The following is a 27,067-nucleotide window of genomic DNA, read 5'->3' on the forward strand; positions in this document are numbered from 1 at the left end:
AACTTAATTTTGATTGACAATTCAACATTATAGGAATGTTGATTTGTAACATTCCAAGAACATAAAAATGTCCAGTTTCCTGAATGTTAATAAAATGTTATTTAAATGTTACTATGATGTTTTTGAAACATTCATTCTTTCAATCATTCAAACACCTGCAGTGAACAAGCTGTGAACTGCAGCCACAGCCTTAAATTAAATCAACTGAAGAGAAAAGAAGACATGAAATCTCTCAAGATCTCAGCAGAGGAGGATTAAACAACTCTACAAACAGCACTTTATTAACATATAATGTTAATAGAATGTCTAATAATATTCTTATTAAAGGATTAGTTCACCTCAAAATAAAAAATTCCTGATAATTTACTCACCCCAATGCCATCCAAGATGTTCATGTCTTTCTTTCTTCAGTGGAAAAGAAATTAAGTTTTTTGAGGAAAACATTTCAGGATTTTGAGCATTGAGTAAATTATCAGGAAATTTTCATTTTGAGGTGAACTAATCCTTTAACATTCAGGAAACTGGACATTTGTATGTTCTTGGAATGTTACATTGTTTATCAAAATTAAGTTGAAAGAGCATTTGAGGAACATCACACCTTTTAAAACACGTTCCTCTAACATCAAGAAAACTGGAATTTTTTTGGAACACTGAATATTTGGAGAACGTTCTTATAACAAACATCTGTTAGCTGGGATAATAATGTGGGGACACACTTGGGCCCCTTAGTACCAACTGAGCATCATTTAAACGCCACAGCCTTCCTGAGTATTGTTGCTGACCATGTCCATCCATTTACGACCACAGTGTAATATTTTCAGATCACCTCTTCCAGCAGGATATCGCAGCATATCACAAAGCTCACATCATCTCAAACTAGTTTCTTGAACATGACAGTGAGTCACTAAACTCAAATGGCCTCAACAGTCACCAGATCTCAATCCAATAGAGCAGCTTTGGGATGTGCTGGAATGGGAGATTCTCATCATGGATGTGCAGACGACAAATCTGCAGCAACTGCGTGATGATATCGTGTCAATATCGACCAAAATCTCTGAGGAACCTTGTTGAATCTATTCCATGAATAATTAATGCAGTTCTGAAGGCAAAAGGGGGTCCAACCGGATACTAGCATAGTGTAGCTAATAAAGTGGACGGTGAGAGTATATTGTGCTTAATATATGAGGCATAAAGGCCTAAATTAAATATGTTAATCATATAAAGCATTCATATCTCCTGGATTAAACTGCTTGATTCATATTTATTATTTAATTGAAAAATATATCTTTATTTTTGTTTCAAAGATTAACCAATGATTTATGGAATGGAACAATATGAGGATGAATAAATGATGACAGAACTTTTATTTTTGGGTGAACTATCTCTTTAAGCTGTTTAAAATTTAGTTGTGTCCCATCATGCTCTTTTCTGTGACTTCTTGTATAAAACAGCATTTTTTGGGTGCATTTTTTTTATGAATTTTTTTTTTTTTTTTTTTTTAATTATGCAGTTCTTCCCACACAAAAGTTCATAGTGACCACGTGCATCAATAAAAATAAAATAAAAAAAATACATACAATTTGTTGTAATATCCACAGCAAAATCATCTACTCCTAACACTTCCACCACCCACCAGTAGAGGTCTTAGTCACCTGCATTCTGACATGGACTCTTGATATGTTGCATCTGCAATCCATTAGCGTTAATATATATGATATATTCACTTTGCTCAGTGTACTTTCCCTAATGCTGCCCTATTGCCAGTTTCTCTGGATTACTCACCTTGATTGCTGATTTAGATTTGTTGGCCTGCATTGCTGTATTTCTGCTTTCGAGTTCTCCTTTTAACATGAACACAATAGGCCATTGCCAATATGAGGTGTCATATGTTTGTGTGTGCTCATTGAGCATATGTGTGCAAGCAGTGTTTATATTTGTGCCATGTAAACCCAGATCTGTGTGTGAAAGAGGATGTGGTCAGAACAGGCCTCTTCTTGGCTGTTTTCAGTGCAGTGTACAGGGAGAAGTGTCAACACACAAACAGACAGTCATGCACACAGCCATTTAACAACTACTTTGTCTTTTTGTAAAATATGACTCAAAAAATAGAGCCTTTTCAGAGCACACACTTTTTAAAAATGTCCAAAACACACATCTTAATGAGATGTGAAACTGAATGAACACCAGAGATAAGTACACATTTCACTTGCAAAAACACACACACAAATAGAGAACAAAGTACTCACAGTGAAGTCAAGGTCTGGGAATAGTAGGAGATCTTGAAGGGGATCTTCCCTGAACTCAGCTTCAAGCTCTGAAATCACAGCTTCATAGTCCAGGGGGTCAATCACTTTGGGCTTCTCCTGCTGAGAGACACAAATAAAACCATCTCATCAGCAACAGTGTTAGAATGCAAAAACAGTTGCTCGTTGTGCTGAGAGGTAGTGTTTTTCTCTTGCATCATCTTTAATGATTAGAGTGTAAATTGTAGAGCAACCGGCATTTAATTACTGTAGCTTTTCTAGATGGGGGCTGAACCATGTGTCTGAACCTAGGAGTTATCAGTCCCTTTGCATCGGATGGCTACTAAGATAGTCCTGACAACAGTGCAGCCAATGATCAAAAGTAAAAAAGTACCAGATGAAAATAAATTGGAGGGAGCTAGAGGTCTCTGACTCTGAAGGCTACATACACTTCTATGAAGTGAAGGCGCATGCGCACACGGCGACTTGCAGCTACAGCTTTGTTTGTTGTTTCCTTTTTTTATTTTATTTTATTTTTTTTCTCAACACTGTTGGACGTGGAGATTTGTCCTATACTTTCCTAAAGAACTTAGGAGTAGGCTAAATGGAGAAAATTGGGGTAATTGTTTTATTGACTATGATCCACCTGAGTCTGTGTTTGTTCGAATCACCTCAGGAGTCGGCAAGAATTCAAAACTCCCGGGAGTTTCTTTTACAGTGGCATAAGCCCAGCAGCGTGAAGCAACCTGTGGAATGTGGCTATCCTGATTTGGGAAGTTTTTCGCCTTTCAAGCAAAAACAAAATAGCTCTGGACAAAAGGATTCAACGTTTAAAATTCGGAAGAGAGGACGAAAAGGAGGTGTTCGTTAGAGACTGAAAAATCTAAGTCTTTCTAAAATTCCTCTTCCTACAATTATGTTGGCAAATGTGCAGTCTCTAGACAGATGAGCTTCAAGCTATGGTGAAATTCCAGCCTGATTACAGGAACGTTTGCGTGATGGCGTTCACGGAGACTTGGTTCTCCGAAGGGGATTCAGATTCAAGCCTACGACTGGATGACTTCGGAGTGCCTATTCGCATGGAACCGGTAAAGCGCAAGGAGGTGGGGTATGTTTTATATTAGAGAGAACTGGTGCAAATCGGTGTCCGTTAAGGAGAGAGTGTGCACAAAAGACATGGAGTTACTGTCTGTGGCATTAAGGCCTCAGTACTTGCCCCTGGACTTTCCTCAGCTGTTTGTCATGGTTGTTTACATCCATCCCTGAACAAATGAGGATAATGTGGTTAGGGAGATTGAACGCGTTGATCATGAACTGCAATCTGCATCTCCTGACGCACCCTGTTTTATTTTGGGAGATTTTAATAATTGCACATTGGAGAAATGGGAGAAATCATTGGAGAAAACTTGCCCAACACATAAGGATGCAATTCTGGATTTGTGCTATGGATCGATTAAAGGAGCTTATAAGTCATTTGATAAACCACCTTTGGGAACTTCAGATCATAATATGGTATTACTTGTCCCTGCATATAAAACTGTTCTGAAACATGAGAAGGCACAGTTAATCTAGATGAAAGACTGGTCTGAAGATGCTACGTTACGTTTAAAAGGGTGTTTGGAATGTAAAGATTGGACTGTTTTATGGAATCTGGTTCGGACATTAATCAGATGTAATTTGTAGTTATGTGACGGATATGTTAATACCTGTGAAATAATTTAGGTGTATACTATAGATGTATCTTCTTATCAAAGTGTTGTGTGTTTTATAATCTGAGACATTATAATACTAAGCATTCAGAAATTTCAAAATTTTTCCCACATTTTATGTTGCAGCCTTTTGATAAAATGCTTTTATAACTTTGCAAATGAATAAAAAAATAATAATAATAATAATCACACTGGCAGAGGTACCCTGCTGTTGTACAGTACAGGCATATTGTCACATAATCCACAACACAAACATTAATATACACATGCACAATGTCATAAATAAATACTTCACATTACTTCACATATATTCTCCAGTCATACCCCTCCCCACACCTTATTTGATTGGGTTATTGCCATGGGAATGAATGATTTTTTTGCTCGGTTAGTTCTCACCTTAGGGTATCTACGACCAGAAGGGAGAGGCTTAAAGGAGAACTCCGGTCAATTTTAACATTGAGCTCATTTTTTTGTAAATTTGGAGTGCTGTCAATACAGAGAACAACGACAAAAATCGGTGTTGCCTACACCGTGTTATCCTCTTATTAAAATTTGCACCCTGTTGACTTCAATGGGGCAAGTTTTAAACCTGCTTTTAGCCTCTTAACATCCTTGATGTGTCATTACAAGTGCACAGCTAATGTGAGTGATTCCTTCAGAGTGATCACGGGTGAATCTGGCTGCAGTAGATGTGAAAGATATGAATAAAAGTGATGTTATTTCAGCCAGCGCACATACCTGTATTTACATCCTGTTTTCGGTCGAAGTCCATAGTAATCGATTGTCGAGTTCACATGCATAGGTTTAGTTACCTATGATCACGCGCGTGCTTCTGAAGGCAAAAGGGGGTCCAACCGGATACTAGCATAGTGTAGCTAATAAAGTGGACGGTGAGAGTATATTGTGCTTAATATATGAGGCATAAAGGCCTAAATTAAATCTGTTAATCATATAAGTCCATAGTAATCGATTGTCGAGTTCACACGCATAGGTTTAGTTACCTATGATCACGCGCGTGAACTCGACAATCGATTACTATGGACTTCGACCGAAAACAGGAAGAAAATACAGGTATGTGCGCTGGCTGAAATAACATCATTTTTATTAATATCTTTCACATCTACTGCAGTCAGATTCACCCGTGATCACTCTGAAAGAATCACTCACATTAGCTGTGCACTTGTAATGACACATCAAGGATGTTAAAGCAGCACTCAGTAGCTTCGGGATTTCTTCGCTGTATTCTCGCTTTTTGCTCGCAGGTTTCTCTCTAGAGCTCCCCCCACAGCTTCGGAATAGATATTTGACAACACTGTTGTAAAAACTCGTTGGTGATTCTCAGACACCAGAGGCTAGTAGATCAACGACATCAAAGCAGATGGGACATTCTTTAAAACGTCTTCTTCATTCGGGTTCGGACAGCGTGAGGGAGCGCAATAATGACAGCATTTTAGCAGATTTCTTTTGGCCGTAAAGCAATTGTTTACATCGCGAGACCTGATATCACGCGAGTCTTCCTGACGCGGCGGCCGGCGGCCCGCCGGCTCAAAGTTGCAAGTGCGTATTTTCCGCTCACGGGCACCAGGGGGGTGCGAAACGACCACCATTCAACCCGAAATAAGTAATATAACCATTCCAATGACTCCGAAGCTGTTCAGTTAAGGTAAAAAAAGTTACTTAGTTCACCTTTAAGAGGCTAAAAGCAGGTTTAAAACTTGCCCCATTAAAGTCAACAGGGTGCAAATTTTAAAAAGAGGATAACACGGTGTAGGCAACACCGATTTTTGTCGTTGTTCTCTGTACTGACAGCACTCCAAATTTACAAAAAAATTAGCTCAATGTTAAAATTGACTGGAGTTCTCCTTTAAACTCCACTGAAAGTGGATGGGTTGTATCCATGCAAACCTTGTCTGCCTTCTGTACCAATCTGGTCAGATATAGTTGGTACAGGTCTACCTGTTGGTTACCAATGATTTTTCAACAGGTTTTAACAGTCTTCCCCAATTTGTTCCTATGGGTGGTTTTTGAATGTCTATACCAGCATACAATACAGTAAGAGAAAATACTCTCAATAAAAGACTTATATAAAAAGAATCAAAATTGTGTTGTCAACATTAAAATAATTAAGTTTTCTAAGAAAATACAAACGTCGTTGGCCCTTTTTAAAAACGGCATCAGCACACTGATCCCAGGATAATTTATGGTCAATGATAAGACCAAGATATTTGTACTCCGTCACCATCTCTATCTCCTCTCCTTTTATCAGAGTCGGAGTGGGTGAGGGAGCCCCATGTCTAAAATCAAAGACCAACTCTTTGGTCTTGGATGTATTCAAATGCAACTGGAAGGCTTCACACCAGTCAGCAAATTCATGCAACACTGGACCATGTTCAGTTTCATTTCACTCCAGTAAACTAATCACAGCAGTATCATCTGCAAATTTAATTATATGACGTCCAGGGTAACTACTGCGACAACAGTCAGTGTATAGTAGTGGTGACAAGACTCTACCTTGTGGTGTCCCAATTGAAGTGAAGTGGACCCCAGATAATGTGTTCCCCACCCTTACTCTTTGTGGCCGCCCACTCAGGAAGTCCAAGATCGATTTCATTAGTGTTGAATTTAGCTGGAAATTGTCTCTTAGTCTGTTTGCTCAAATTTGTGGGTGGATTGTATTGAATGCTGATGAAAAGTCTTGCACGTGTAAAATGCGAGCATGCGTTTTACAACCCTCCAGGTGTGTATACAGATAATTTAAAAGCACTACAATGGCATCGTCCGTCCCCCTCCCAAATCTGTAGGCAAATTGTAGAGGATCAAGAGCATGTCTACAGGAGTTCATGATGTGTGTTTTAATGATTTGAATGACTTTTCTGTTCTGTAAGCTTCCTGAAATGAAGACTCTCTTTTTCTCATTTAGTATGTCCTTTAGTTCTTTCGTCACCCATGGTTTATTGTTTGGGTACACCTTGATGGTCTTAGTTGGAATGACCGAACTCACACAGAAGTCTATGTAGCCCGAGATAGCCTCTGTCTCTTCGTGCAAGTCAGCTGAAGAGTTCTCTAAGATGGTCCAGGATGTACACTCCAGGCATCCTTTCAACATCTCTACACTGTCCTCATCCCACACCTGGATCTGCTTTTCCATAGGCTTAACCCTTTTCAAAACCTGTTTATAAGTGGGTCTTAGAAGGACTGTGTTGTGATATGAGCCACCTAGGGGGGCTGGATGAGTATGCCTTGGGGATGGAGCCGTAGCATAAGTCGATGATTTTATTTTTTTTCGTGTTGGACAGGTGACATACTGTGAATAGGTAGACAGAGTTTTTTTTTTTGAGGGTACAGATATTAAAGCCCCCCATTATAAACTTGGGCGCATCGGGTGAAATTTCATCCAATTCTTGGGTGATATTAAAAATAATGTCTGCTGCCTTATCTTATTATTTAATTAGTTAATTTTATTTATGAAACAGCTCTGCAGAAAACAGTGATGTCGTCATCAGCTCAGTTCAGTTCTCATCCAAAACAGTTATGTGACCGAATGGGGTTAAAAAACACACGTGCATGCTATCTTTCATGTCCACATTTCCAACCCAGCACCACTAGGTTACTGATTATGAATGATTATCAAACCAAATTAGGTTAAATCTACCCAGCTTCCATACCCAACAGTCTCAACCCAGCATGAGGGGTTAAAAAAAGATTTTAAAGGGGTCATTAACTGTATTTTTTCAAAATTGTATAATGTTCTTTGAGGTCCACTTATGTTAGCGAGATTTTTAAACGAGGAACATCCTAATTTAGAAGCAATAGGCTATACTTTATTTACATTTCTTCCATTTGTATTTGTGAGGTAGGCTATGGATTGTATATTGTCACGGTTCCCTGTGTCTCTGTTTCAAGGTCTTTAAAGCCCTATTTAGACGGGATTAGCTTTACAAGGGTAGATGGTGTAATGTAATTTTACCACAGGACGTCTGTAATAGTAATGGCCAATTCGCACGGGATAAGACATCTCAGTAAAACTAGCAGACGAGGGAGGATTAACTCGTCATGTCGTCATGTGTGTATTACGCTGCTTCCTGATATCACGTGCGCAAACACATATAACCTATATTTATATAAAACAGGTATGTCCGGTCAAACGATGTATTAATTAACTTCAGATTGGATTGTGTTGGTAATAGGCACTTACCTAACGCTAAAAGATGTTTCGTGCATCTAACAAGTGCTTTCAATCTTCTTTCTGATCTGAATGGTGTGTGTAAAACACTCAAGTTTTGCCACATACTCGTCCCAGCGTCTAGAACGTAACTGAATGCTTTTTCAAGCGTCTCCATACTAGAAAACCTGCGGAAAACTACTTTTAAACAGGAAATGACAAAATATTTACGAACATATTTACAGCGGGTCTATTCGCACGGGATTAGTATTACCTGAGGTCATTTTTCCAGACCTTTTTACTGAAGGTAAAAGTCGTCGTAATCTTTACTGATATTGTCCGTAATGATCACTGAGATGGCACATTCGGATGCGACTAAAATCACAGAGAAGCTCTGGTAATTATTACTTTACACCACCTGTCCATGTTAAACTAGTCCCGTCCGAATAAAGCTATACTTTGATATTTCTTTTGTCTTGTCGTTCCTATGTTCAGCTCCTGTGTATTTAGTTCCTGTTCCCTTGTCTCCATTGTAATCATCCATTGAAAACCCTTGTTTGTTACCATGTCAACCAATTACCTACACCTGTGCTTCATTTAGCCAATTGTCATCTTGTGCATTTAAACCCTCAGTCTTTGTCTGTTCATTGTCTTGTGATAATGTTTCAGGCTGGTATTTTTAATTTAATAAATTCTAAATGAATGTACCATCGTTTGTCGCACTGTTTATCTTATATTCATTGTTTAACATTTTCAATAAACTGAAACTAAAGTATAAGTTACGGTGGCCCAGTGCACAACACAACGAATTTAAAAAAGTTCACAACACAAGGAAATTCAGCCACAACACAACGGAAATGAGCCACAACACAACGGAAAATGTACAACACAACAAAATAAAGCCGCAACACAACGGAAATGCTCCCGGCCACTAGAGGGCGCTCAGAGCGCGGTAAAGTTAGTTTTCCTTGCCATTGTTCTATAGAGTCGGCAGTCTTAATATATCAACACCACAATTCATTTTAACAGTATGTAACCATTGTATATCGACATAAAATATTACTTCAAAATCACCTACATGAATTATAGCTGTGTATGTACTCGAGAATGCTTTGAATGGCTACCACAGCGCATGATCCCTAAGGGAACGTCTGGCAATTCCACCAAGTGGTTAAAACGTATAATTTATTATAATATAATTTGATAAATAAAAATAAAACCATTTGGTGAATTGCAGAATCACAGGAAGGTATTGGCACAATTTCACCTGTAATAAGTCGGTCTGGTCACTAGGAACCTACCACAAGCTTTGGGACATGTAAAAAATTTTTTTTAGATGAATTACAGAAGGCCTAATGTTTTGATAAAAACAAAAAACAAATACTGTACTGGGCATACAGGGAGCTATTGTCACAATTTCACCCATTGTAAGTCAATCTGGTTAATAGGAATTACAATCTTTGAAACATGATAAAAAAAAATAAAAAATAAACTATTACAGAAATGTCCTAAAAAATAATTGTTTACTGTAAATACATGAAGGGAGGTATTGGACAAAAGTCACCTGTAGTAAGCCAGTCTACTACCAATACAACCAAGCTTTGGATTATGATCGTGTCTGTTTTTGAATGTTAAAAGTAATTTTAATTAATACAAATTATATGTTTTAACAACTTGAATGAATTGGCAGACGTTCCCTTAGGAATCATGCAGCTATAATGCACGTAGGTGATTTTGAATTAATACATTTCGATATACAATTTTGGTTAACTACATACTGTTAAAACTAATCGTGGTGTTGATATATTAAGACTGCCGACTCTATAGAACAGTGGCATGGAAGACTAACTTTATCGCGCTCCGAGAGCCCTCTAGTGGTCGGGAGCATTTCCGTTGTGTTGCGGCTTTATTTTGTTGTGTTGTACATTTTCCGTTGTGTTGTGGCTCATTTCCGTTGTGTTGTGGATTCATTTCGTTGTGTTGTGGCTTAATTTTCCATTTGTGTTGTGGCTCATTTCCATTGTGTTGTACATTTTCTGTTGTGTTGTGGATTAGTTTCATTGTGTTCTGAACTTAAGTTTGCTTTTTAAATTTCATTGAGTTGTGCACTACTGGGCCACCACATACTAAACTATATATAACAGACCAAACAATAGTGACACACGGTAAAAACATTGTTACTCAGAATTATGCCGTAAAATGAAGTGAACAATGAACAGTGTCTTACTGATGCAATCTAGTACTTAGTTAAAAATAAAGTTCATCCAAGCTTTCCTAATAGGATCACATGGAAGGCAATGCACATACTTTTTTTGTTGTCCTCAGTGGCATCTCAATCGTTTTGTTGCTCGTATTTACTTCCTACTATATGAACAAATCGGATTAAAATGTCTTATATGTCAAAAGATAAGGAAATTTTGATTTATCAATTTTTGACCCATTTAAATAAAAAAAACATGAAGTAAACCAACCAGCTCTCAGATAAATCACAACATTTTATTCGAAGCAAATAAATATTTGAAAATAAATACACAATGGTACAAACTTTTTTTTAAATATCGTTAATGAAGGAATCAACTACAATCCCACAAAGCAAGGGTGGGCAACTCTTGCCCTTGAAATTTTTAAGAAAGAGTTGAAAGAGTTTAGCTCCAATCCTGATAAAACACACCTGAACAAACGAATCAAGGTCTTCAGGGTTATTAGAAAGCTAAAGGCAGGTGAGTTTGTTTAAGGTTGGAGATAAACTCTGCAGGACAGTGGATCTTGAGGGCCAGACATAAAGCAATGCAAATCATTATTTGTATATAAATATAGTTGATTATAAGTTTAATTTTCCTTTTTACTGATGCATGTGTTTCACCCCCACATCCTCATGCATCAGACATAGAAAATTAAACAATATTTTAAGTTTCCCTTTCAGACGCAAAATTTATGGGAGGAGAGTATTTAAATGAATCACGCAAGGTGATTTACTAAGGTTTGTATTAGTCAATGTACTAGTCTTACATAATCTGTAGAAAACCAAAACCAAAAAGTACTACTGTCCCTAGCCAATTCTATACTCTATCCTGCTCTAATTATACAGAAAGTACAGTTTAAAATGAGAAACATATAAAAGCCAGTCAAATATCATCTGTGTAAAAAAAAACAGTATGTTTGTCATTGCTCGGCAACATTGTTCAAAAAAGTTGCCCTGTGTATCATCACCTTAAAGGAGATATTAGTCATTTTCCTAAATAAACCACAATACTGTGACAACAGTTTCCTGTGTTGCAGACATCACACTAATCTTAGTGCATTCAGCAACTAAATAAGCTTTAACAAGAGAAATCTAAGAACATGCTGCCAACGCTGAAAATGTAATCAAACACATGTGCAAATAACTAAATTGTAGTCGTCACATCTTGAATTATATACAAAACCTACATTTTAAAACCTGGCCTAGGAGCCACTTCACACACAATTTGACATATACCATCTATAGACCTTCCTTACCAAAAACAAAAAAAAAAAAAAAAAAATTCAGGACAATTTTGTACCGTCTTGTCTTTTGGTAGATAATGTAGAAGTCACTAATGCCCTAATTACGAATTGTCCTGTATTTTTTGACTGCAATATAACATATAACATATTTAATTGATTTATTTGTATTTTTACTTCATCAACAGTTGTTTCTTAACTCATCTATTGTTTAGAAATTACTATACTGGGCTGTACTGTATGACAATAGTACGTTTCTATCATTAGAGATTTTGTTATATCATTTATATAAAGCACAGTATAAGTCATTGACACATTAGAGTCATGAGGAAACATGCATGAATGAGTTAACAGAAAGAATGATGTGCATGATGTTTAAATGAGATTTTAAGTGCATTAACCCATGAAAAAATGACTCGATACGGTACTCGCACTGACTGACTCAACCAAACCGCACACTAATAAAGCCACCTCTCAGACAGCATGTGATCCTGAACTCAGTTCTCTTTCTCAGCTTATTGAGCTTGAATGGTCAAACATGCACACACAATTATATTAAAATACCCAATCATGTCAAGTCAAGTCAAGTCATCTTCATTTATATAGCGCTTTTAACAATGTAGATTGTTTCAAAGCAGCTTTACAGAGATAAACCTATAATTTATGGTAACAGAGATTGTTTTGGCTTTATAGCGGTTCTTTAGTAAAGTTATTTTCCAGCTAAGGTTAGTTATGATTGATTCGCTTCCGTCGCAACAATCATTTGTTATTAAATTAGGGGCCACTAAGACGACACAATTCTCTCTACACAGACTTTAAACGCGAACCTGTGAGAAACGCTGATGGCGTTCACATGCGCATTAAGAATTGGTTCTATAGTTATGTGCGTTTGAATATATGTACGCAGGTTTGTAATTCCCAAACCAAGCCTAAACAAAGTACTGGTGTTTCCTTATAATTTTTGATACAGAATTCTATTTTATTTGTATGAAAACAAATATGTGGCGAATTCATATTCATTCTTCTTAAGTGAAAGTAAACATCTGGGATAAAATCGGATGTGTGTCAGTATATCCGTTCATCAGGTTTTACAGCAATAGCAGCCTAATAAATCTGCTGTCTGTTACAGTAATGTTAATCAAACAACAAAAGACTAAATAACTCACTGCTCTTCTGTATCTTTAATAAGGATCAATTTATATTTAATTCATTCAGTGAAGATAAAGTTTTTTATTTATTTATTTTTTATTTAATTTATATATTTGTTCTATTCTATTTGTCCTATTGTTTGTATCATGAAATACAATTTATTTTATTGTGAAATAAGATCATATCACCCACTCCTAATATACAGTAGCTGGGTTAAAATCATTCAATTAACCCAAAGTGGGTTGCAAATTAAAATAACTTCAACACGGAGTACGACGACAGTCTACAGTCAATGACTAAAGAACAGAGTTGTAATCCTCAAATTGTCCATGAACCGACAATATTTTACTCATCACATTATATAAAACTTACATTTTCAAACCTTTCCTAGGAGCCAATTCACACAGCATTTGGCATTGCGAGAGAGGCACAAACTAACGCGGGGCTAGTTGCAGCACACATGCTTTAAAACTTTCCACAAATGCCAGCATGATAAATCTTAGTGTATTTACTAGCTGCCATTTCAACACTAGAGATAAAATTGCACCAAAATAATAATACTAAAAAAATCTCTGGAAGATTTCAGTGAACATTTATTTAACCATAGCTAAAGTACATTTAAGTTAATTTCCATCTCTGTTTTACATATAACTTTATGTAAAACATTATTGTAATCTTATATCTGAGATAGTTCTTTAATGTTGATCTAACCAGCAGAAGACACTAGCCGGGTTTAAATCCCAGTTGTGCAGGCGGGGCATGTTGTAATATAACTATGTTATTCTATTCTATATACTTTTATGAATTATATTGAGAAACTTTAGACCCTATTGAGTCTATGTTCAGAAATTATTAATTATTTTTATGTTTTGAAATATTCTGTATAGCTGTGTTTTGCTGTGCATTTGCTGTCAAATTCAAAAACTTAAAATGCCATTATTTTATATGAAAAAATTCATAATTACATTTTATTGACAAAATGTTTTAGTTGGTCTTGTATATTTTGTTTTTATTAGATCAGATAACATTTTAATCTGTCATATGGTCATGTTACAATGTACTATGAGGCATGTTGTCACATTTCACTTCCATTCTTTCGGGGTAAAGCAATAAAAAAAAAATCACACTGTATTTTGAAACAAAACCACATAATTGTACTAGACATGTGTGAAATTAATAAATAAATACTGTGAACCCTAAGTGGATTTACACAAACTGAGAAAGTCAAAAAGTGTTAGGCTGTGCCCCGCTCTCCCTACAGACTACATCTACAGACCCTCCTCTCAAAATTTGTATTAATTAATTAAATAATTAATAAATAAAAAAATCAGGAATGTTGCTTTGTCTAGTCATTTGGTAGATATTTTAGAATCCACTAATACCCTAATTAATGAAAACTGTCTTGAACAGCAATACAACAGAACATTTATTTTTAAATTGATTTATTTTTCAACAACTGCATCCACAGGATTGAACCCCGGAACTCGAGACTCATGGTTATATTTTGGTTTTGGTTTTGGTTTATATCTATATTTAGATTGCGCCACTGTTAACAGAATTCATAAGAATAAATGAATTAGCAAATTAGTAAGATATGTTTGCACAGTGTCTAGTGGTTGCTTAAGAACAAGTAAAGAATATCCACCAAAATAATCTCACAGTGGGCAGAAGAGTCATTATCAACATCACCAGCCAGGGTGTGGAGATCAAGAAACAGTCACAGCTATCCGTAACACACAGGAAAGTCTTTCTCCATGGCAACAAACATTATTGTCCATCAGTCAAGGGCATGTACGTTAGTGAAACAATCAGGCTGTGTGTACCAACACCTGCCAACAGTACTGAACAGATGTTCATAAATAATTGACCAGTTATCATCATCAGTTCAATTCAAACACTGACTCAAAGAAGAACCAACTGTATTCGCATGTTTTATGAAACAAATAAAGGGCACTGCCAGAGGACAGACATTGAAAAAAACAAAAACAAAAAAAAAACAGCCAGAAAGCAGTGAAATCAACGGACACATGTACAGTACAGGTACTGCGATTAAGGTAAAACATGAAATTATCCCAGATTGACCAAGATCCCTTGACTGATGCGAGCGCACTGCCAAAGTGAAAATAAAGCAGAGTTGAAATATGAAATTAAGAATGATGAAATACATACACAGCTCACTCGACTGCAGTCTGCCCGCACCCGTCTGCTTTTTATCTTCTTCCGAAATGTGATTTTACTCCTGAAGCTCATAATTCTGCATGTATTCACACACACACTGATAAGCAGACTGTATGCGGATGCCACAGAAAGTCGACCTTTGCGAGAGAAGCAGAACTTTCCTGAGCAAGTGAAACCTGTTAGAGCACGTGGTCAGGGGGAAGCAGACCTACATGTGACTTCACCACCAGAGACAGATGGAGAGCGAGAGTGACAGAAATGATGGAAGAAAACATGTTCATATACACGTCAAGTCACATTTATTTACATATCACTTTATTAAATACTAATTGCTTTAAAGAAGCTTCACAGTAATAAACAGGAAAGTAATGATCAATGATGCAAACAGATTCAATTCTGCTGTAAAGCTGCTCTAATAAAAAGACAATGTTTTGTTCACAATGTTCATGTTTTGTTCACATCCTGTTCTGTCAGTGCAGTCATACGAATGAATACATACATCAAACATGCATGTAAACATCCACGTTTTGGCTCGCTTACACTGTCAGTGTTTTTATCAATCCAAATTTATTGTTATATATCAGCAAGTAGACTGAAGTAGTAATACTATTCCAGACCAGTCATTCAGTGTAATGAAAGCTGTCCAAGTGTGCACAGTGGGGAGAGACTGATTCTGTGTATCAGCCAGGCCAATAAAGTTGTAAAGATCCAGAAACATTTTAGCGCTTCTGGCTCTATTGTCCCGAAGTCAATGAATGGGTTTTTAGTTAAATGCCTGGAATAAGATCCGTGGTGAACACAAGCTCAAGATATTTCCACGTCTCATTCTACAAAATAAAATACATAAGTAATACCCTTGTTGTTTTTTAAAAGCTTTTACTTGTGTTAAAAAAGGTGGTTGCTCACAAGTGGCTGAAAGGAATAGAGGTTGTCGGGGACATTTAAACTTTATCAGCCAAACAGGTAAACCTACTCACTTGTCCACTTTCACATCCTCGTTGTGTTTACAATCGAGCTCTTGCTTATTATCATAACTCCAACTTTCAGGGAAAAAAGTTGTCGGAAGTTTATGCATATTTTGTTTTTTGCCTACAATTTGCTTTTTTACTTTTGATGATTGTACTTAGGCTTCAAAATTCTTAAATGTTTTCTGCAAGATTGGAAAAGCCAATGCAAAAAACCCCTATTGGGTTTTTATCAAGAGAACCAGGGTTATGATAACATCCGGGCTGGCCTACAAAAATATACGTCATAACCGTCCGCAACACTCTATTAAAAAAGAATAGATAAGAGATTATAGGCATCAAGGAGTTACCCTGCCCGCTCGTCTGATTAACATGAGTTGTAGCTACAGCTTTTAGTTATACCTTTTGTTTCAAAATGTATTTAAAGTGCTTCAGTGTAAAATGCACATTTTATGTTTTCAACATCATTTTGAATGTTGAGTAAATATATTTTTTTAGATAAATGCCCATTCACTTCCCACAAATTCAGTGTGTCTTGTATCATAAAATAATAAACCGTTTCATTTTAATAAATGCATTAATATTGACCACTATTGGTTGATAAAACCTGACAGGAGAAAAAGAGAGATAAGAAGGCAGTCTGTGCAGTCATAGAGTCAAACATCAAATCACACTCAATCTCACAAATATCAATCTGGAAAAAGAAACAATTGTTCTCAACCTCCCTATTCTCTGTCTGAACATCAGTGCAATGGTAATGTTTAAAGACATCAAAATGTAAGTTTTTTAGCTTTTAGTATGAATATGTTAGCCTTAAGGTTATGAATAAGCTGGTGTGTTTCAAAACAATGACAAAATTTGCATTTAGGAGATATAAGCATTTAAATCTTACAGTCTCTCACTTCCGTTAAAATAGATCAATGATTTTAATAACATCACTGAGGATTTCAGCTTTTCATCACATCTTCTGTCCAATCAAATGCTCTCTAGAATCTAAAACTCCGCCCCCTATGCTATAAATACCACCTGGCCAAAGCGACCGTTGACACGTCACGGAGCAATATGGGTCAGAGATGTGTGTTCAGCTGCTCAAACGCTCGAGTTTTACTCTGTTTTCCAACGTTGGTTAAGAATGAAATAGGTAAAATATATTCACACCTCTTCTATTGAATCCAGCGTATCATCAGCGCTTGGATTCACTTCCATGGTTCTTTCAAGTATGACTTGCAGTCTGTGAGGTAAACTAAACGCTATTGGCTATTTGAAAAGGGGGAGGGGCCATTCAATATGTCCCGCCTTAGCTTCCTGTTTCAGTGGAAATTACGTCAACGCATCGTACAAAGCTGCGCGTTTCAAGGCACTTCAGTGGGCCTTTAAGAAATAAATCTACCTTTGTGTGAAACAGATGGCAAGTTCGGGTACCTGAAGTCATCTGTGCCTTCTGTAGGCCAGCCAAAAAAGGGCTGTGTAGAAAAGATTCTTCTGTTAGTCCCTGGCTAAATCTGCTTCCTGCACGAAACTGAAATACCATTCATGTGTCCGGCATGGATTTGTAAAATGAAGTTAGTCCAGTCAAATCAGGTGTTTTATGATTCATGAATAACAAATGGAAATCCAGTCTAATGATGTTAGGTATTGAGGACAGGACAGATTTTATAATAAATCAGTGTTTCTCAACTGGTGGGTCACGGTTTTTCTGATGTGAAAGATGTGCGTGAAAGCCGTTGACAGTTTAGTCAGTCGCAGTTTAAGTGAGTAAATGTTATTTTCATAACTTATGAAATAAAAAGTCTTTCACCACCCGAAAAAAAACGAACTTTCCTGTCCTGTCAGCTGTTATACTGTGCTCATAGCACTCACTCTCAGTGCTGTATATCACTTCATAATAAATACATTTACGAAATTACCAAAAAGTACCAATAAATTATGTAACTGGTACTTCGTATGTTAGCTGGAAAGGATTTGCATGCAGGTATGATGTTCGTTTTATTCATCAGGAGAAGTATTTATATAACTTTTTATATTTTTTAGGAATTAGGTCAAATATCTGAAAAAACACACTGGGTTGCTTCTTAATGACCATGGGAAAATGTGGGTCCCATGGTCAAACCAGTTGAGAACCACTGTAATAGATCTTTATAAACAAGAAAAATGTAAACACACAAAACTTCAGCCAACAGGGATGGAAAACAAAAGACCCATGGTAGGGCACAACTAGAACGGAAATATATCTATAGCAAAACAGGGAGAAACAGACACCGGTTACTCACCAGACGCACCGACCGTCAAGAACACAAGCGTCATCACAAAACGAACCAGCAAAAGACAAGCATAAGTTCTCCTCTATTCAACGTGATTGTGTTGTACTCTATACTTATGTTGTAATATGAGTTTTTTTTTAAAGTTTCTTATTATTGATCATTCTGCATCACGCATCTCTCTCTTGGGATTTAAACTACATGTAAATCTTAAGAGATTACAACACAATCACATAACGTTAACGAGAGACAATGAATAGAGGATAACTATATTTTTGTATGTCTTTTTTAAAAGCGAGAACATAAACCTCGAGTACTTGTGTAACTTGGTTATTCGACTAGAAGAAATGAGTAGTCGTGCAACCCTAACACTGCATCATGTAGGTCTTCACTGTTATGAAACACTAGGTTAGGAGTGAGTTCCACTACTTGTACATTTGTTATATTTTAGTGTATAGGCTAATTAAGGCATTCTTCATGCTTAAGACTTTTTAATTCATTCACGTTGCTTTGATAGTCAGTGTATCTGGCAGCCGTTGATCAGTTGACTGAATGATTTAATGACCCTCTCAATAAGACGACTAATTTCTTATTACTGTATATTTACATTTTAATCTAAAAAAAAACTCTTATTATAAAATTACACTGCAATTGTAATTACAAGCCACATCTGAGTTGCATTAAACAGCATCTTTGTAAATATACCTAAATGCCACTTCACATGCAAAAATGGATTTTGTTGATACTGATTGTATTTGATTGGTAATAGCCATATAGTGTTGTCTTATTTTAATTTGATTTATTGATTAAATTTAAGAACTTTACATGAAGAAAAGATGATGTATACATTTTATAAAGTAAGAAAAATTGCCACTATGAAGGTAAAAAATGCTGGAAATCAATTTGTGTGTGTGTGTGTGGGGGGGGGGGGGGGATCAAAGTTATATATATATTTTTAAGTAATATTTTTGTCATTTTTTACCTTTGCTGTGACAAAGCAAACAATCAGCTATCATGAATTTATTTTTGCAGTTCTGTGGCTGAAATGTGCATAGCTTTCTCAAACTGTCTGTTTAAAAGAACAGAGTAAGAGAAGAAAAAAAGCAAAAAGAATTAAATGAATGAAGGCATAAGTAACTCCAGATGCAGAGCTGTTTTCAAGCTAGTTTTTTTCTCTTTCAGCTGACCTACATGGAAAATCACTGCACAAGTTCACATGTATTCCTGCTCAGTTGATTGAGAATGAGCCATATCAACTTAAACATAGTAAATGAAACACAGCATAAGTCTCTTTCATTGCCTCACTCTCACACGACCAGAGATCTCAGATCTGTCTCTGATTCGCTACAGAACATAAGCACAGCTGTTGCTTGGCTTTTCCCAAAGATCCCAGCATTTTTTCTGGAGTTCCATTTCCCATGGGTGTGCCTTTCTTCCTCTCTCTGTCTGTGAGCTCGGTCAGAATCAGGTCTGTAGCCTGGATCAAACCCCACGGTCTCTTTTCTAAACCTCACAAACACAACGAGATCTAGATGAACAGATACATAAAACCATATAATATGGAAAGCACTAGATTATTCTGTTCCATGTGGGATTAAATGAAAGAAAACTAGTTAACACTGCAGAGTGTTTCTTATACAATGGCTGTGGGAGTGATGGCAAATTTGACATCTTTCTCTCTTTTGACCACTGTAATCAAGTCTTTGATATTTTTTCCTTTTTTTGGAAAGTTATAGAAACATTATGGATTTATTTTTTTCTATTGGAGCAAATGGGAACACAAAAATGATATCTTTTGTAGTTTCAGTTCACAACTATAGAAGTTTACCCAACTATGATGACTTCTGAGAACCCCGGAAATGTGAAAATGTCTTAGATAATTATCTTAGATAATTGTGTATCATTGGAATTGCACATAAATATTGTAAAAATTAAGCATTTCATAATGCCATTTATTTAATTTGTACTGTATGAAAATGATTATACATCACAATAACTTATCACCAGCCAACCAATAATTTTAGAAGGTTACACAGACTCTATATGAGCAAAGCGAACAAAAGAAAAAATTAGGATAAAGTGTGTTTCATTATTTCCATAATGAAATTTGTATTGTGTCTTACACTGTTGTTTTTGTATTTCAGCATTTCGAATGATTTATACATACATGAAAAAAGTATAACGTCAGGCTGTGCTACATTATTTTGTCGATTTCACTTCAGATTTAGATTCTTTTTAAACACATCACTGTTATTGTTTCTGTTTGAGATTATGATGACATATCCATTTAACTCAGTTGAACACATACAAAGAACAGGGCTCAGCATCCTCATAATATGATATCAGAAGATTACTGTAATTTCAGTCATGATTTGTCCATATCACTTCAAAAACTAAAATAGGTCTACTGGAAAAAAATCATTCTATACATATAACTCTGTTTCCATATTTTTTTTTATCGATTTTAGCCATATTTGGATGGTAATTGTTTCTCATTGGAACGTAAGGTATTTTCAACATTAGCAGGGGCTAGTCTGATTTTATTGCCGTCCGAAACTAGAATGTCAGTGTAAAAATCCCCGGCCGAATTACCCGTTTTTTGACAAACACCAAGGTCGTGTGGTAGTTTCATTATCCATCCAAATCCACATCTCTGAGTGAACAAGAAGAGATCGATTAAAAATTCACTGTTAAAATCCTTTTTGTCCACTGCCGAGCTCCATATACGATAACGACTACGGTTCGCTGTAATCTGGATGCATTTTAAAGATGTAGCCTAAGGACTGGTTCACACAGAACATGTTTTTGCTGTTAAAAACGTGAGACGCAGGTCAGTGTGATGAAAAAAAGTGCATGTGCATGCAAGTCCAATTTAAAATAAAAAGTTATCAAACACATTTTCATTTGTTTCAATAACTTATACTTGCCAGAGTAACTTGAAATTGTCAAGTTCACATAACTTATTTTTTTCAATTATGCAACCCGCAACGAATTTCAATGTATCATTTTTAAAGAGAAAATTCAAGACAGAAAATTATTTTAACTATAGCACGTCTATCTTCCTATTTTTAAATATTTAAATAATTTTTAAATAATCATATAATTAATAGGATATTATTTTTCTAAATTCATTGAATGTGTTAATCTTCTTATTCCAAACATATGACATTTTACATAAAGCAGACAATCATGCGACGGACCACATGAGCTGTGCGTTCCCGGGTTCCCGGAACTCACTCTTCCACCGTGAATAAATCGCAATGTGAATGCATGAGTTTTATCACTGAGGTACCATGCAAATTTATTTTTACGAACATCCACATGAGAAACAATTACCGTGCGAATAGGAATTTTGTCAACACTAGTAGTACATGTAAATGTTAAACTAAATTAGATAAAAATCAATGGGTCTCATTCATGAAACATGCGTTAATATACGAGTAAATATGTGATTGATTTGCGCCTAGAGACCTTCCCGAAAACTCTTCTCCTGATTCACAAATACTTTGTAAACGTCAGATGTGATAGTGAAATGTGTGTGTGTGCTAATGAATTCCAATCAGTCGTAAATGGGACGCGCGTGCACGCTCATTCTCAATTACCATAAATCCCGCCCATTAAATCCGACTGACAACTATATATGGGCATCATATTATGAATAATATAGAATCCGAAAATTTACGCCAGAACCACTTTACACACGATTTACACAAAAATTTGTTCTGCACGTGTTTCATGAATGAGACCCAATGAGTGTAATTTATCAGACTATTCTGCTGTATATCTTTTTAGTATGTGGTGCTGAGCATGTGACATCTGTTAATAATCAAAAATCTGCAGTTCTGAAATATTTGTAAAACTCTGGAACCAGTATTCTCTCCGGCCACATTCACACTGCAGCTACATTCGGTTCTCCGTTCACCTTTTACTGTGTAAACACACACAGTTCAGTCATTTACGGGTGTGACAACCGCATTGTACAACTGAATTAACTCCTGAAAGATGCAGGTAGTGACAACAGCATTCACAAAATTTCTAGTGTGTGCAAAACTGAACTGAAAAACTAGTTGGTAATGATGTATTTAAACACGCATCAGTGATGTCTCTCTTCTGTTTGGACGACGCAAGCAAATCTCAGGGAAAGAGGTACGAGCCTTGACAGAGGCTCTCGTGTTGGCAGATCTTGCTAGAAAAACAGCCAACAAGAACAAAACAATTATAAACTGAAAAAAAATCCACATGCTTTATATTGAGACCAAGACCAAAATTACGCAACGAAAATGGCACCACCTGCCCACTTTAATAACTTCCTAAACTTGATCTCTTTATGAGCCAAACCCAAACAAGCCCAAAAACAAGCCTATATAATAAGTGGCAAAACTTAAAGAGAGTGCTCTGCAAATCAGCCTTTCAAGCATGAACAAAACGTGACGCCTGTGTCGACAGTGATTGTGGTTAAATTGCAGAATATCTCTTTGGCCTCTATAATATTACTTTGGTCAAAAATAGTGGATACCGAACACTCCAGATGCCAGAATGTTGCTATGGTTACGGTTACCACAGTGTCAATTTCGGGAGTGAGTCGTGTTCCCTGCACAAACAAAACGATCATATGGGATTCACTACCGCATTTAAATGCGCTTGTCACTCCTGAAACGTTAAGTAGCCTTAAACCGCTGTTATCAAAATACGGTAAGAAGCTCTGGTTACCATGATGATAATGGTGTGAGGTTTGCTGGTGACCATCCCCTCTTCCAGTGGTGTGATTTCCAAGAAAAGCTGTTCCTGCTGGCATGAAAAGATATGTGAATGGTTTCTTCTCATTACGGAGTGCAACGCCTGTAGTAGACTGGTGGTACAGCCCATGCCTGAAGATCCAAAACCAGCCAAGAGCTTCAGGATGACTGAAGAGACTCCAACCTGAAGTGGAATCACCTGAAGGACTATCTCTTAGAGTGAACAACAGCAAAAACACCAGTCTTTTTTCTCTCTCTCTCTCAAGATTCTTTCAAGTCTTTTGAAATTGGTTCACAACTAGACCTAATCTAGGGTCATCAAAATGAAAAAAATAAAAATAAAAAATGTTTAGGCCTAAAATCAAAATTATATTAAAATAAAGTTTCAAGATAATGTTGATTAAGTCCTCCAAGTCTGCGCCCCTCATCCTCTCCTATTGCCATTGTGTCCTCTGGTGTATCGGTCTGCCTCTGCAGATCCACTAACATCCTGTGAGTGTCTTCCTAAACCGCACACTCTCTCTCTCTTTCTTTCTGGAGAAGTGGAGAACCAGGAAACACTGACAACATTGTCTCACACAGATCAGCTGCAGCTGTGCCCAGCTGGACGCACCAATCAGCTCCCGCCCTCCACATCAGCTGACCAGGAAAAACAGCCAGAATCCCGCACTCCCACAGTCTGCTCCTGGACCCTCCGTCTCACACACACACACAGTTTCTTTCCCTCTGGTTTTCTTAAATTCGGTTCTTTTAGCATAGCAGACTTGTGATTTGTGAGAAAGGTTTAGATTTATCTCGAAAAGTGTGAAATAATAAAATCAAGTTGAGTTCTGTTTAGCTGTGCAATTGAGTCTGATTAGATTGATGTGAACTATCGAACAGCTACAAGCAATAATATCAGGCTCAGATATCAAGCAAACAGAGCTTGTAAGTGACATTAAATCATTGATGGTTACTCAAGATTTTCTGTGAGGGAATTCCAAACTTTTGCAATGACTATTGCAGAACTGTTTAAATGAGCAAGCATTCACTGCACAGAGGTCTATTATTGTGGCGAGTTTCATATTTATACACCCCAACAGCTTGTGGTTGGTTGCTTTACATGCCTGTCACACAGAATCTCCCAGATGATGTGGACAGCTCTGCAAAAATAGCTGCTAATTTGTTTGTACTCTTTCTTACTCAATACTTTATGTGCAGTGTATGGTGAAATAAGAGCTCCGCTGCTACAGTAGAATAGCTATTAGAGATCAGCTCTAACGCCACCCGAATCCTCTGTTAAAAATAAACCATCCACCCGAACCTATGATTTTCTCAGATTTAGACATCCGCAACCGACCCACACTCGATCATCACATTACAACAGACATGTGACGGTATCAGCTTTTTATGTTGCGATAATTGCTGAAGCTTTTATCACGGTGGTATACAGTATTATTTCAATATTGAAATAAGTTGCAAAAAAAAAAAAGTGTTGTCATTCTATAACAGGTTTAATAACTTTTTCTTGTAACTAAAAGAGCTGAACATTTAAATACAATAAAGCGATACACAAAAATGTATAAAGCAAACAAATGTTTCAAACAGATCAAAGTGCTGAAGAATTATAAAGAACAAGAGGGTATGCGTGTGACGTCAGCCTCGGCCGGAGTGACTGCGGTGACACACACTGAGTGCCAAAAAGACTGAGCGGCAGCATTGGTTTCCAGCGTGAAAAACACTATAAAGATAGATTTGACAAGGAATCTGAGGTATATTTTTTACAGACAGCTGAAAGCTACAGAACAGAGAAACAAATGGATCGCTGCAATTCACAGGAACAACTGGACTCCAGGCAGCAAAAGGTGGATTTGCAGTTATCATTTTGTGTCAATATGTTGCATTTAGGGGTAAAATCATACCCTACAGTATATATTGTATTGTTATAAATTTGTATTGACAATTCATCAATTAAATAATTATGATCTTATATTCTGCATAATTGGATGTTTTTAAATAAACACTGACAAAAAAAACTATACAAGTTTTAGAGTAAGTATATATATACTGTATATATATTATATATATTTTTCATTGTCATTTTATGTTAACTAATGAATTAACCAATGATAAATAATGGAGCCTTAAATTGTGACTGAACAATAAAGAATCTTTAGGGCAGGATGTAGTCCAGAATAATATATAAAAATGTTTAAATTTGAAAATAAATATCCTTAAAGTCTTAAAGTATCTGGTGCTGTGATGAACACCATAGCAAATACAAAAATCTGAATTTCGCAAAAATCGCAGCAGCTTTGTTTACGGAGTTACCGGGGTAACCGCTGCATTTCTGCTGTTCCATCAGCGCCACCTGCTGTCAGAGAGTGAACGTGCGTTTTATTCAGAGCATCTCCCCGATAGCACACGTACATCACGGAGACGTCAATTTGATGTGCGTGTTTACATCTGGAAGATGCATTTTTTTTTAGAGTGTTTGCTCATCTGCAATACGTCTATAAGACATTTCCTGTCAGATGTCAAATAGGTGTTTAGAAAATGTCTTTAAGATGTTTATGATTTAGATTTAGAATGTATGTAAAACAGACTTAAAGACGTCTATATGAAGTGATCTTTAACAGACAATGTTGCAGACGTACGTGTGCTAGTTCACTCGTTCACTTGTTCCGTCATGTGCTTCTCATGCGCGTTGGGCATTTTAAACAGTTGATTGGTAAAGTATCCTTAAATTATACTCTAAAAATCGGAATAATTCATTATAAATAATTATTCCCGCTATTTTGAAGTGTCCATGATAGCAATATCATGCATGTTCATTAGCGTATTACCGAATACTGGCACATGTCTACAATACAATTATTCAAATTCTCAGTGTTAAGCATAATGATCGTGGCATGTTACATTGAAAGTCGGCTCCTTTTCAATTTATTTAAAGTAAAAGTTGTTCTTTGGCAAAATTACATTTCCTTTAAGCACAGACTTTACTCCCTTAAAACTTAAGGGCCGTTTACTAAACACTGTTTTCAACTAAAAACGGAAAACGTTTTATGCGTTTTGGCCGTTCATTTACAAGACAACAGCATTTTGGGGGCCTGAAAACGCAAACTTAGGAAAGTGGGTTTCAAAGTGCAAGTTTTTCAAAATGCTACTGTAATCGTCTTCATGTAAACTACAAAAATGTGAATTTGTGAAAACGGTGATGTCATGTAGTGTTTCTTTATAAAGTGACATCGCCAACTACTGGCAGAATACAGTGTTTTAGTCGTTTTTGCGGATCCGTGTGAACAAGGACCGTTTTGACAGTGTTGTCGTCTGTACGCAAAAAAAACACGAAGGAAAAACTTTTCTGTTTTTAGTACATCGCTGTCATGTAAACGTACCCTAAATGTCACTTTTTCTGTCGCTTCAACTTCCCGAATACACGCAATAAATGAAATACGCTCAGCCTAAGCAAAGGCTGGATATAGACTTTATTAGTTTGTCATTTACATGCAGCGCTTCACAGCCGTTACATCACATGCACTTGTTACAGCACTTGATCCATCCTTTTATATTCTTTCCTTCCATTTGTTTTATTTTTAATTCTCCTTTTTATGATTTCTCCAGGATCTGTTTTCCTCCATTGCTGCTGAAACAAGTCAGTCACAACAAGTCACAACAACTGTGTAGTTTAATGAGAGTCTAAAATTAGTGCCTGGTGAAAAATTAAGCTTTAATCACGTTCAAATTTCCATCGTTATGTTGTAAAATACAGGATATATATAATATATAGATAATATAATGATGAACACTAGGAGGTGCTCTAGGCATACATTTCCCTTGATTGAGTGTCCGTTGTTGTCGAAAACGAAAGTAAGGGTACATTTACACAACAAAGATTGTAGACTGTAGACTCGAAGACTGTAATAAAAAAATAAAAAAATAAAAAAAACATTTACTGAGCACATTTTACTCATAACTGCATCAACTGAGCACATGCTTGCAATGTGTTTAGACATTGAATGCGCGCGTGTGTGTGTGTGTGTGTGTGTGTGTGTGTGTGTGTGAACTGCAAAATAATGTATGTGTGTGGAATATGAGGCTACTTCTGAGTAAAACCTCAACACACAGGATATTGCACAGTGCACACCTAGAAAAAACTTCTGAGAAACAGAGAGCACTGTGTGTGTGTGTGTGTGTGTGTGTGT

The 27,067-nt window shown here is 36.5% G+C and overlaps 1 protein-coding gene across 8 annotated transcripts in view; it reads right to left on the reverse strand.

The window, feature by feature from the left end:
* Nucleotides 1–27,067, reverse strand: part of dock10 (dedicator of cytokinesis 10) — a 150,763-nt gene that overhangs the window by 80,153 nt on the left and 43,543 nt on the right. For 3 of the 8 annotated variants that reach the window (XM_081369836.1, XM_081369841.1, XM_081369835.1), the window contains exons 1-2: nt 22,858–23,141; nt 2,247–2,366 (exon numbers count right to left, since the gene is read on the reverse strand). In XM_081369836.1, coding sequence (XP_081225962.1) covers nt 2,247–2,366; nt 22,858–23,013 — 276 coding nt within the window. In that variant the 5' untranslated portion in view covers nt 23,014–23,141. Of the gene's footprint in view, nt 1–2,246; nt 2,367–14,915; nt 15,086–22,857; nt 23,142–27,067 lie in introns of those variants that run through there. The other 5 variants (XM_081369842.1, XM_081369839.1, XM_081369840.1 and 2 more) reach the window with 3 other exon arrangements.

Source organism: Scardinius erythrophthalmus (assembly GCF_964197995.2).
Source record: "Scardinius erythrophthalmus genome assembly, chromosome: 7".
Classification (NCBI taxonomy): domain Eukaryota; kingdom Metazoa; phylum Chordata; class Actinopteri; order Cypriniformes; family Leuciscidae; genus Scardinius; species Scardinius erythrophthalmus.